Source organism: Anguilla anguilla, chromosome 5 (assembly GCF_013347855.1).
Source record: "Anguilla anguilla isolate fAngAng1 chromosome 5, fAngAng1.pri, whole genome shotgun sequence".
Lineage (NCBI taxonomy): Eukaryota > Metazoa > Chordata > Actinopteri > Anguilliformes > Anguillidae > Anguilla > Anguilla anguilla.
Window position 1 is genome coordinate 48459497 of NC_049205.1, and position 13042 is coordinate 48472538.

Genomic DNA, 13042 nt, shown 5'->3' on the forward strand with positions numbered 1-13042 from the left:
CGTATGCACATTCCTCTGTAAATCTTAGCCTTTTTATTCCTTCATTCGGCGCCAGCTTTGACTAGTCATGCTGCGGAGGAATATGGCTTCTGAATTTCACAAGACAGGACTGTCTTTAAAACTTATCTGACGCGATAGTCATTGATTTAAACATAGATAAACATGGATAAGCCAAAAAGGAAAATAATTGGACATCGCGTCTGACAGAAACAGGGAAACAAGATACCTCAAGACAAAAGTATATCAATATAGGTCGTTCAGCATTCAATCGAGTTCGTTTCGTTTAAAATAAAACTTTTACTTTTAACCATTTCTGTGAACTGGAGAATATTGAAAGGTAAAACAAAAGCGCGCGTCGGATACACTTTTGAGACAACGCGCAGGCTGTTAATAGACGTTAATAATGCTTATTTTACTGCAAATGGTCAGTGTTTCTGTTTGCCAATCATATGTTCGGTGCGTTCTATTGCACATCGAATTTAAATCATGTTTCATTGTATTTTGTAAGCACAGATGACTTCAAAATTTGGGAAAATACGGACCTGCAATATTGTCCCAGCGCCAGACAGAGGACAAGCTGAATGCAATATCGCTCTTTTAGGAATTACTGGCTCGGGAAAGTCAGGTAGGCTACCTGATCAACAGATATGTTATACATATTTTCGTTTGTAAGAGTTTATTTACTAGTTTGTGTATTGTGTTTCAGTGTATAAAGGTTCACACGTTTCTTAAAATACATTTCTGAAAACGTATGCCAAATGTGTTCAAAGCTCTGTCGAAGCGAAATTCCTGCCATGGACGGTACTGCAGTTTTGTGTCCGAATTGCTTGTCATGTCACTGTTTTGGGCTGACAGAAATTCACACAGCAAGAAATAAAAGTGTACGATAGTAAAAATTAGTTAGGAAAACGTATTCATGGCAACCGAGAAACTGTAATTGTGTGTGAGCGCGTGCGCGCGTTATTTCCCGTCTTGTGAATTCTGTAAAAAGAGCATAAAGCATGGTCTGAACCTAATCAAGAAATCTTTCGTCTGCAGCCCTTACAGTGAAGTTTCTCACTAAGCGCTTTATCAGTGAATATGACCCTAATCTAGGTAAGTTTTATTCTAATGAAAAAAGCAATTTTTGTACAGTATACATTAAGTAACATTTTTATGTAGTTTTGGTTTGTATTTTAAAGTTAAATGAACTTTCTTACATTACAGTTCATCTTTTTCTGAATACCTAGCATAACAGGTTACATAATGTAGCATTTGGCTTTGATTTTGGCAGCGGCAGCTCCTACAGTACAAAACAAATGTTCTCACTAAAAAGGATCTTCTAAAAAAGTCTGTTTTGGTGTGCATTCACAGTGATTACACACATTGGTGCATGGTAGGATCTATTATTAATGCATGATATGAATATTTATTTTCATTATGCAAATGAAGCTGAAACATGGATACAGTCCAAAGACTTTAAGGGATATAATCAGGCCTAAGTTCCAGCTGCAAGTTGTAAATAAAGTGCTCTGTGATATATTTTTTTTTTAAATTAAGCTGTAAATGAATGATAAAATAGCACATAAAATAACAGTGAAAGAAACTACTTAAATGCATTGCATTAATGAAACAATAAAACTGTGTTTTAGAAGATACGTATACTTCGGAAGAGATTGTGGATCAACAGCCTGTTCTTGTGAAACTTATGGACACAGCTGACCAGGTAGGTATATAAACATGGTTAAACATAGAAGTTCACAAGTAAATGTCTTTTGCTCACCCTCTCCTGAATTTTATAAGAAGTGTCTTTTGCTTTGTTCCTATAAAGTTAGATTGGACGCAGAGTTCACTTTATGGCGTTTGTTGATATTATTTCATTTTTATTGAATGTTTAAGATTGGCCTGGACAGCTTTTGTGTGAGATGAAGGATATTTTAGACACAGGGGTTTCTGATGACCTGCCAGAATTACAGTGGCATGGATCCATATCTATTGCAAGAAAATACACTTCAAGTAACTTCAAAGTAGCTTGTACAGTGAAGTTATGCCTCTTGAGGTTCTAGATGTATATAGTGCCCAATTATTTTTTAAAGCATCAAGTTAAATTGTAGATTTGTTTCGTAGGACCCTGCAACCTGAGCTAAAGGAAATTGTGGCAAAGCTAACTATATCAACATTAGTACCAGGGCTTTTTGGTTTTCGGGAGTGAGGAGCTTGCACTGCTTAAGAACTGAGAAGTAAAGAAGTACCAGCAGGATATGAAACTGATTTTTGGGTTCAGAATTGTACACAAACACTATGCAATTATTCTACTAAACTGTATAGCATCTGGAAACAACATCATTGTATAATAAAATTAACTAATACTCATTAGTTGATTTTTTACTTTTGATCACAAACCCCCAAATGCCCTTTTTTTTACCTGCCATTATAATGTCAGCAGAAACTTCTTGGTCAGAAATGTCTGCAAGTATCTAAAATATCATTCATCGCACACAAAAACTGTCAATGCTAATCTAAAACACACTAAAACTAAAATAGTATTTTTAAAAAAAGGAATGAACCATCCCTTTAAGGCACACAAAAGATAAAAAGAACAACCTTTGACTGCACAAACTCATGGCTTATTCTGGTTTTCTCTCGAGATGTGCCTCCTGTTGGTACACGTTTTCAGTCCTTAATTTTCATCACTGGTTTGTCCCTGTCCCTCTCAGAACTCACTGCAGATGTTTTACTTGTTCTAAAGATTTCAACCAAGTGATGAGTGCTTTGAAGCAAGCAAGAACAAAAATGCTCTATGCTGTCATCATCTAGAAAAAAGGCTGAAGAGTTTTGTTGCAGTAACTTCACTGTTTGACAGTTATAAACCTTTCTCTTTGAAATACATGCAAATATTTGTGCTGGTTTTTGTGGTTGCTTAAAAATCAGCAATCATTCCAGACCCAAGACATCAGGAGCTGAGTTACAATGGAAATCGGCAAACCTTGTGGCTCTCCAGGACCCAGTCTGGGACCCATGCCTTCAACTATCGATTTTTTTTTTAAGGTTCTTATAAATCCCTCAAAAAAGTTCTAAGTACTGCAAAAGACATCAAATGTTGGGACTGGCAAGTTTTACAAACACATATCACAACACGAAAAGGTAAAGGTAGCGCATTGTACTAAAGACCCAGGTGGTTTTTCACAGGGGATTAATGGAGTTCATGGAGACTGGGGATCCACAGGCTGATAGAAAAACGTGTAGTGGTCTCCTTAAGTAGTTAACCAAGGTACTTCTACCATATCTCTCATTTACTTCAATATCTCTGCATTTCCCTCCATAATTCCAGGATGGGCCAGTGAACTGTGGGCGCTATGTGACCTGGGCCACAGCCTTCCTGGTGGTCTACAGTATTGACAACCGGCGAAGCTTCGAGGGTTGCCAGCAGTATCTGGATGCAGTGACACTGCACACTAGGGGAATTCAGCCCAAACCAGTTCTCATCCTGGTGGGGAACAAGCTGGACATGGAGAGGTACAGGTATGGATTGTCATTGATTTATACCTGGGATGCATTTTATGAAAACAGTGTGATTTAAAGTGAATGTAATGTAAACTCGACATGCCCTTCCCCTCCTCTGTTCGGACACCTGTAGTCTGTCTGCGCCAGACGCATATGTGGTGCAGTCCATTGACAAAACGACTGCAAAGCTCAGCTGGCGGACTGCAGAATGAAAATAACGTTGGCTGGCTACAGTCCATGCATATTTCTGAGGACATGCGTGATGCTCTGTGCTCTCCTGATTTCAAGGGGGATTTTGCAGTGTTAGAAATGGCCTATGAATACAATTGGGCACTGCACTGATTAGGATCGAGAAGAATAGAAGGTGTAAAACAATCACATTATTTCAAATTGCATGCTTGCTCTGTTGTTTATAGGAGAATGTATTGTAAATCATTATTACGTTTTTTAATGAAGAGTTTAATTCGTGTAGTATAGCTGAAAAGGAAAATGTCTTGCTCCAGATTGATCCTTTTTTAGACAATGCCGTTTTTGACTTTCAGGCCTCTTGTATCAGTCAATCTGAATTCACAGAATCAGTTTAATGTGTATAGTCCTGACAAGATAATCAACACAGGTGTTCAGCTGAATGTAGTTTATGCAGTGACTGGATAATTTGGACGTGTGTTTATGAAAGTATATCTGTGGATACTTGTTTGGGCCTGTAACCATGGGAGTCAGTATCTCGGTCTCCAGGATGTCCTCTTCGTGCATTATTGGGCAATACATTATATTTAATCTTGCTGATAATATAGCTTGTGGTCTGAAGCCTGATTTAGCATGATCAAATACTTCTTTGATGGTTATGATGTTACTCCAGACTGTTGAGAGTGAGTAAAGTGAGATGTTGGAGGTGTGCCTAAGGTGGAGCTGTGTGTTCTCTGCCTCAGGCAGGTGAGCAAGTCTGATGGGGTGGACCTGGCCTCGCGGTACAGCTGTCTGTTCTTCGAGGTGTCGGCCTGCCTGGACTTTGCCTCGGTGCAGAACGTGTTCCATGAGGCGGTGCGGGAGGCTCGGCGAGAGGCGGAGAGGGCCTTGCCCGTCCGGCCCCTCTTCATCAGCGAGGACAGGCCCGTGATGAGCCTGGCCTCCGCATCGCTCCTCACCCCCTGCTTCAAAGAGCTGCCCTCCCCGGCCACCGCCAAGCTGGTCACCGTGAAATCCTCACGGGCACAGAGCAAACGCCGCGCCCCTACACTCACGCTCCTGAAGGGCTTCAAGATCTTCTGAACTTCCTCTGCCAGGACTCTTTCTGTAGGAGCTCTACTCCCAACTTTATGTTTCCTTTATGTGTCTGATTTTTCTGACTCTGACTGACTTTGTATGTGCTTTAGTTGAGAGGTTGAACTACATTAGTCTAAAATGTGTTGACATAATGCAAATGGAATGTGAATCCTAATGAGATCTCTTAAGGGAGACCATTGTGATCCCTTTAAATGGAAGATGATATGTTTGCACCTGAGTGTTTAGCTCAGATGAAAGAGGAGCAGATGGCAGAGGGTGTCAGACTTGCATTAATAACTTAATGTGCTTGTGCCACAAGAATTTGCTGAGATGCTTCCACTCAAGATCCTATATGTGGAAACGGCAGCATTTAAATGCAGTGGTAGGTTTACAGAACTGCACTGACTAATTTAGTCTTTTTTGCAAAGTGGTCTGCTGAAAGGTTTGAATATTTTTTTTATAAAAATGAACATATGAATGTAGTTTTTATTCTTTTGATCTATGCAGCTGTTTTAACTTAACAGCAAAGACTCTTTGTGAAGCTGTCTTCTGAAGCACTTGATGGTTATAAGCCTCACCTTTAAAATGTTGAGGGCAGTTAATTTATGAATGTTGTATACGTTTTTTAAGAAAGTGAGGAAGATCAGCCTGTTAAATTTTGCGTTTATTTACTGATTCCATCAGCTATTTAGATTGACACAGAAACATTTCTTTGTATTTGGAATTATCCGTGTTAGTTTTCTTAGTATTTACTTTTTCCAGACAATGCGCTTTTCAGTGGTCTAACACGCAAAGATTAAAGTAGATTATTTCATATTAAGACTTAAACATCAATCAGCTTGTGACTGCTTTCTAATGTTAACCAGCACAAGTTCAGATCAAGCAGATTTGTAGCCGGTGTTTTATTACTGAGGTACAGCTAATCATAGCCATAGTTAAATTACTGGGCTAGAAGATCAAGGTCATGCTTCTTTGTTTTTTTTTTTTTTTACATGATTACTTTTTCTGTGTGCCATTTTGCCCCTATAAAAGACAATGTTTATTATATTGGAGTCACAATTTGGATTTACTACATGCAGATTATATCATAAAACATCAAAGCAGAGCATGTCATATCTGATGAGGTGTTCAGTAAGATTATTTTATGAACATTAACATCTGTTGGTCATATGCAAAACAGCATTGCATAGATTTGATCTGTGGCCACATTATTATTATTTGATCTTTTGCAATATTATGTTTGCTTTTGACTAATCTACAGATTTAAAGCTCTAGTTTATCGGAAACTATGCAAAACAATTTATTGTAAATGGTTACACTTGAACTTAGATCAAAAGACTGAAGGCCAAGCATTTTTAAACATTTATTATGTTAAAAATAAGTATGTACAATCCTACTTTGTTTCTTTTGATATACAAATCATATATAATTTTAACCAACTGTTTTTGGGAAAGGTAGATATTATATATACAAAGTTCTCACTCTGGTGTTTTTATTGTCTCATGTTGAGTGGTCAAGAGCTAGTAGCATCACTGTACTGTATGCCATTCCCCCAGGTGAATAAACTTTTAGAAGTGAATGGTACAACTGAAAGATTACGCTGTTCTCATGATCACACCAACACATCTCAAAAACATTCAGAAGCCACATGCTGTATTTGTGTGGTATTATGCAAAAGACATAATTTACAGTGCAATTTGTGCTATATCTGTCACTGTTTCTTTTGATGAAAAGGTGATGACATTGTTCAAACAAATGCAATTGGAAATATAAATGCAGAAATACTTAATGGCCAACTGCATGTCTTGTCTTTTGCGAGTGAAATTCCTAAATCCAGCATGCGATGGCTGTTTGTAACAGAGAGGGAAAGCAACACAAGGAGTAGAGAGATGGATAGGCTTAACCCAGACGATCTCACTGTTCCGAATTCCTTTCACCTTGCGCTGTCCATTAACAAAAGAAAAGCTTTCAAGGTACTGTTTCTATCAGGAAGAGGAGGGGAGTGAACTCAGTGCTCTGGTCGGCCATTTTACACGTCCTCCTCCGGAGCGTCCGGGTACAGGGCCGTCACGTTCCCATCCTTCCACTTGAGGATGACTTCTCCAGCCCTCAGCTCTCCCATCTCGCAGCTCTCTGGGGCCGGCTTCTCGCTGGGCTGGCTGTGCTGAGAGGGAGCGCCACGGGCCTGTTTGAGCACAACCATGCCCTGCAGCTCCTCCGCCCGCGCTGTCTGGGCTGCAGCGGCAGCCTTGTATTGGCCAATCTTCTTCCTGTTCCTGAACAGAGGCGCTGAGGTCAGGAGCACACCACAACTCCGGCACAGCCGGAATCGTATCATTAAAGAGGACCTTATCCAGGGATTTATACACTACTGCAGTTGATTTAGAAGGAATTCACTTCTGCGTGGATAAAAGGTTATTGGCATGGCAGGTAGGCCATCTGCCAAGTAACAGGTTGGCAGGACTTACTCCATGCTTACACAGGACTGAGAGTTTAGCACTTTTCAGGCTCTTAACATATTCAAGATTGGACAGTAATGCATTATTTGAAAAATGAATATAAATTTAATCAAGTCAATTGTAACCAGAGCATAAAAATCAGTTCATGGTCTATCATTCCATCATTCCGCACACATGTAGATTTTATTTTTCCATTTAGTTAGTTTTTATCCTGATGCATAACCTTAAAACTAATGGGAAAGCACTCACCAGTTTGCCATTGATCCCATGGCAAATAGCAGGCAGCCCAGCAGGAGTGCTCCTGTAGACAGGGCCAGCATTGCATATGTCCATGGAGACGCTGCAAAATGAACAGGTATGATGATAATGCGGTGAATGTTCCTGTGAATGAGTTCCTATTATGCACACTTTAAGAAATTGAAGGGGTAATTACAGACAACGTAATAATTCAATCCAAGTGAGCACTTTGCATTTTACTGGCAGAGGTAGATATAACTTTACACGCAGGTGAATCTCTAAAATGGTTTTACAATTATTATGTCCTTTTATGGCAGGAGCATGGTGACATAATCCTGTATGACAGTGAAGATATGAAAATGAATTTTGAATGAATGACACTTCCTCATGTTGTTATCTCAGTCTGGCTTTATGACAGGTTACTGATGAATGCTTGGAGAATGCAGGCCTCTGTCTTCAGCTATAACAGACAACTCCTCAAGGCCAATATGGGCACTTAAGTCTCAGGTTAAAAGCCTGACAAAATTTTTAACTAAAATAAGTTACTGAACATTTTTGTGGTTAAAACATTTCAGCAGAGCATGTTTGGAGAAGATGGCCGTCTACAGCCTGCTCAACTTCATTGCGCCAGAGTTCTCCCATGTAATGCCATGCATGTATGCACTTCCCCTAACCATCACTCTCATAGTGATCATCTGTTACTTACACTGCCTATCTATCCCTTTGCATGACTTGACATAGTTTTACTGCACTTCTTCACCACTTCCAATGAACCACAGGGTCATTTAAAGATTATTTTACAACACTGGAAGAAAAAAAATGGCAGCATAAAAACATTTTATCAGATTAATAAATAGGAACATTCCATACCAGGACATTTACCCAAATATAAACCACTGCTAAAATTATACGAAGAATGAATCAAACCTGAGAAACCTCAACTGTGGTAAAAAAAAGAAGTATTCACACCCTTCTTTCTTGATTGATTTTTGACGTTTACCTTGCATGGTGGAAATTCAACATTCAATAGAAAGGCAGGCAGCAAAATAAAGACACTCACAGTCTTCTGTGCGGTAGTACCATCTGTAGTAGTGCCTCTGCTCTTCAGTCATGGTGCCCTCTTCCGCGTAATCATACTCTGTTTCCGAGTAGTCTGTTGGTAAGACATATGGCTCATCCGATGCCCTTTTGAATCCTGTGGGTCCATTACAAACAAGAATGTTTAAATCACCATGTTAATGTTCCCATCCTAGGCCATGTGACCATGAGGTGGTGTCACCATGGACAAGGTATTTGATGCCTTTGATATCACACTGAAGGACACTGAGTCCATTCCTCACTGCTGAGACGCTTGGCAGAGGTTGCACATGAAAAGCTATAAACAAGCTGTAAACTGTTGAGCAGGTAAAAAGTTGGCCCTTCTTTCTATTCCATAACCATAACTATATGTTCAGTAAAGCACATGCACAGGAGAAAGTTCTTGCCAAAGCTACTGTGAGGCAATAAAGTATACTATCCACATACTGGTACAGAAGTCTCAGAAAGTTATGCATTTGAGTACACTTTAAAAAAGACAGAAGTAGACGAAATATCCTTCAGTCTTCACCAATAAATCATCATCCGAGAGTTCCATACAGGTATGCAGGCACCATTCTTTGCTGAGTTCTTTATGCCAACTTTCCCCAGAACTTACTTACTCAGGCTTTCCTGACAGATGTTGCCTTCTTCAAGGGATCTCCACTTGGATAGTTTGTTTTCATGTGACAGGGACAAGTCTTTCCCATCTGTGGTTAGCTTCAGGGAGCTGCTGTGGCTGACCAGCCAGTTACTACGGCAGTGCCACCAGAGGCCTTCGCTGCCATTGCAGGATGCAGTGAGGACAGGATTCATCTGGTGGCTGGACAGACACCTTGCCGTGCCCCTGTTCACCAGCAAGCGGCCGTCCTCCCAGAACCACTGCTGAAAGTGAGAGTCCAGGTCACAGCGCCACAGCTGCACACGGTCACTCCCACGGGAGTCTTGCAAGCACAGGCCATGAATGGTATTGTAGATCATGAAGCTTCTCGTCACTGTAATATTATGCAGACACATACCATATTATGTCCACCAGGTACAGTGTGTAAGTCAATTTACTCAACTGTTAAGCCAGATTTAATAAAAATTCTTCCATTAGCACATTGTAATGAGAAGAAAATCACAGATACTGAAGAAATATACAAGTGCTACCAGCGGAGTGATATTTAGTGAGGTCCATAAGTACTTGGACAGAGACATAATTTTGGTTGTTTTGGCAGTGTACTCCATCACATTGGATTATAAATTAAACAATGAATGTAAGGTTAAAGAGTAGACTGTAAGGTGTAATTTGAGGGTATTTACATCCAGCAGGCAATCCATGTTGGAAATACAGCCCTTTTTATACATAGTCTCCCCATTTTTTGGGGCATAAAGTCATTGAACAATTGGCTGCTCAGCTATTTCTTGGGCAGCTGTGTTGTTGGATCATTAGTTCATGCACAAGAAAGCTAACAATAGGTCCAGAGTTGATTCTAGGCGTGGCATTTGGATGTACATTCTGTCGCTTTTGTTTCTCAATGACCAAAGAAGTGTAAATGCCAGTAAAGCAGGCCATCATGAGGCTGACAAAATAAACTGGTTGGTATATTGTTAAGAAGCAAGAATGCACTGGTGAGCTCAGTAATAGCAAATAGCCTGGAAGACCATAAAAAACCACTGTTGCGGATAGCAAAAGCATACTTTCGACTGCAAAGAAAAACCCCTTTTCAACTGTCAAATAGATCGAGAACACTCTCCAGGAAGAAGGCATAGATGTACCATAAAAAAGAGACTACACCAGCATAACCTTAAGGGTTCTATGCAGGAGAAAAGTCTTATGAACAGATTGGATTTAACCTGTACCAAAGTGATGGAAAGAGGGAAATGTGGAGAAAGAATGGAACTTCTCATGATCCAAAGCATAACACTTCATCTGTGAAACATGGGGGAGTGTTATGATTTGGATATTTATGGCTGCCACAGGAACTGGGTCACTTGTTATTATTGATGATATGACTGTTGAAGGCCTCAGCAGGATGAATTCTGAAGCAAAGAAAAACATCTTATCTGCTCTGATGAAACCAATTCCCTGAAATAAAAGCTGACAAGTCTGCACTTTAGCCTTATATTCATCATTTCATTTCAAATCCGAAGTCCTGGAGTACAGAGCCAAAACAACAAAAAATGTGTCACTGTCCAAATACAGATCACACTGAAAATGATTGTAATAGAAGTCTAAAATGTTAGAAATTAGCAGCAGTATTGAGTAGATATTGAAATAATGTATTCATTACTTTACCTGGTAACAGCAGGCTTAATACAATCCACATGCGCAACATTCTTCAATGTGAATGGAATTCCTAGAATCTATGAGCATAACCCAAGAGAGCTTTTAAAATAATTGCATCCAACAATGCATAACAATGCTGAATAACTGTTTCCCAGAGTAGTATTAATGTTAATGACTGACTGAATGTGAAGAACAAGTGAATGAGATGAAGCCACATCCGCTGACTAAGTATTGAACACCTTGGTCTTCAAACATGTACTGACAAGCATACAAACACCAAATTCTTCAAGAGCATATTAAGCCTTTTATATTATATTTTTTATTATATTTAGCCTTTTATATTTATATTAATCTCTAAAACAAAAAAGCCTGAATCTGGAATGAATTAGCTGAATTACAAAAGAATGTTGTACAATCTTGTAAATTTTACATTGGCACACAGACAGCCATAGACAGTGCACAACGAAATTGAGTAGCAATCCCGACGACGCATTCAATCCTGATGCGTGTTGTGCGGCAGTTCTGACTGCAAGTCAATGCAGGCTTGAAACTAAATCCAGGTCTGAGAGCACATTTATTCTTGTTCCTTTTGGAAGCTTTTATATTCAGTCTTTCATTGCAAGGAAGCACAATTTCAGCAGCTAACAGCAGAATTTGCAATTCTGAATAACTGACTGAGGAAAGACAAAGTAATATTAATTTTGTGTCAAATCCAAAAAAAAAATTCATTTAAAAATCCACCTGGACTGAAACATTATGCAGGCTGGAATGTTGAAGCAAAACATCCAACATTCTATTCAACACAACACATTCAACCCATTCACTACTCAAATTTATATTAACAGTTCTGTGGTTAGTCAATAGATCAGTCAGAACTATGGACCTGTGGGTTTAATCACACATCAAATTATGTTTAAGATTAACTTTGCACCTTATTAGAAAAAACTGCTAGATTTATTGTTTTACACCAAGAAACAAAATACAGAATATTACAGCATATGTGACAAGACTTACATCTGAGAGAGATGATTAGTAGTTCCGGGAGACAGACTGTCTGTAGTGACAAACTTAAGTGAAACAAAACTCGACAAGTAAGCTGCAGGAGTGAGCATGATCTCTGTTGAGTCATGCCCAACTCTTCTCGGATTTCCAAAGTTCAGGTGGGAGGGGATTATTCTACTAGAGATTCTGCTATTCATGCTGAATATAGTAAGATAACACAAGAACATTAAAATTATTTGATACCTTCAATGTGATTTCTTTTGTGATATTCAGGATTGAGTGATGGCATGCAGAAGGGAATACGTGTGAAAAGGGGCTAATGAGAAGATTTGAATAACTCCTGGCTGTTAGCATTATACCCCAGGCAGCCCCACTGAGAATGTACTGTTTGCATGCATTGAAAATGTCATTTCATCAATGCTAGAGATTCATATTATTTAGTGAAAAGCCATTCATTTGTGCCTTCCAACAGAATTCCATTTTAATTACAATAAATGAACATATCACAAATGGCTTGATAAACGACACAAAAATCAGTGATGTTGCAACGAAACCATTATTTTTAAAAACCCTTTCAGAATGCAGCATCAGACAAGAATAAATTGTGACAATGTCTGTGTCTTAAGGATAACATTGGACGGTGAATTCTACTTACCCTGATTTAATGATTTTACTTGTTCTGAATACAATGGAGCAGTTAATAAGCTGCTGAATTTTAATTAAACTGAGCTGGGAAGCTAAGACAAACTGCCACCAACTGTCAGTCAAACGAAGCTAAGAAAAACGGTCACCAACCTATCGGTCAAACACCTCACAAATCAGTTTCTGTTAATATACATGTTCCTTTAATGTGCGAGTTGTAAAATGATTTTTATTCCTTTACGATGACCTGAGCTGCTGGGGAAAGGTGAATGACCCATCTGTCATTTCAGCGTAAGTGAAGGGACGAGGGGTCACCGGAATTTCACTGCAATTTCCTGGCACAGCCATTGTCAGTTGCTATCTGCCAATGCCCAAATGGGTATTTAAAACCAAATGAGAGAAGCAACCTTTTTACACATTTACATCACCAATAAAACCAAATATGACTGTTTGAAGAATCGTATTTTAAAGTGAAATACATTCTCAAATTATTTACAGGATTATCTACTTTTTTTGGAGGGGGGGAGGGGTGTTATTGTTTTTTAGATTGTGTCAGAGCAAAAAAAAAAAAGAAAAAAGACTTACAAATCTTTATTAAAAAAGAAAAAAG

General features: G+C 39.1%; 2 protein-coding genes across 4 annotated transcripts; one reads left to right on the forward strand and one right to left on the reverse strand.

Annotated features, from left to right (window-relative positions):
- The first annotated feature begins 11 nt into the window (after positions 1 to 11).
- rasl12 (RAS-like, family 12) lies at positions 12 to 6227 on the forward strand. Of its 2 annotated transcripts, none has more exons than XM_035418838.1 (6): positions 12 to 337; positions 509 to 625; positions 1039 to 1095; positions 1632 to 1705; positions 3311 to 3501; positions 4413 to 6227. In XM_035418838.1, the coding sequence occupies exons 2-6, from the start codon at positions 514 to 516 to the stop codon at positions 4750 to 4752; spliced, it is 774 nt and encodes a 257-aa protein (XP_035274729.1). In that variant the 5' UTR covers positions 12 to 337; positions 509 to 513; the 3' UTR covers positions 4753 to 6227. The 2 variants fall into 2 exon arrangements, with proteins under 2 accessions (XP_035274729.1, XP_035274728.1); XM_035418837.1 differs by having other exon boundaries at positions 13 to 337; positions 514 to 625.
- si:cabz01068815.1 lies at positions 6097 to 12782 on the reverse strand. 2 transcript variants are annotated; one of them, XM_035418836.1, is made up of 6 exons: positions 11803 to 12782; positions 10798 to 10865; positions 9140 to 9511; positions 8503 to 8595; positions 7455 to 7545; positions 6097 to 7022 (listed from the first exon to the last, which is right to left on the reverse strand). In XM_035418836.1, exons 2-6 carry the CDS (start codon positions 10835 to 10837, stop codon positions 6776 to 6778), a joined length of 843 nt encoding a protein of 280 aa, XP_035274727.1. In that variant the 5' UTR covers positions 10838 to 10865; positions 11803 to 12782; the 3' UTR covers positions 6097 to 6775. The 2 variants fall into 2 exon arrangements, with proteins under 2 accessions (XP_035274727.1, XP_035274726.1); XM_035418835.1 differs by having other exon boundaries at positions 8503 to 8637.
- Between the last annotated feature and the right edge of the window lie 260 nt (positions 12783 to 13042).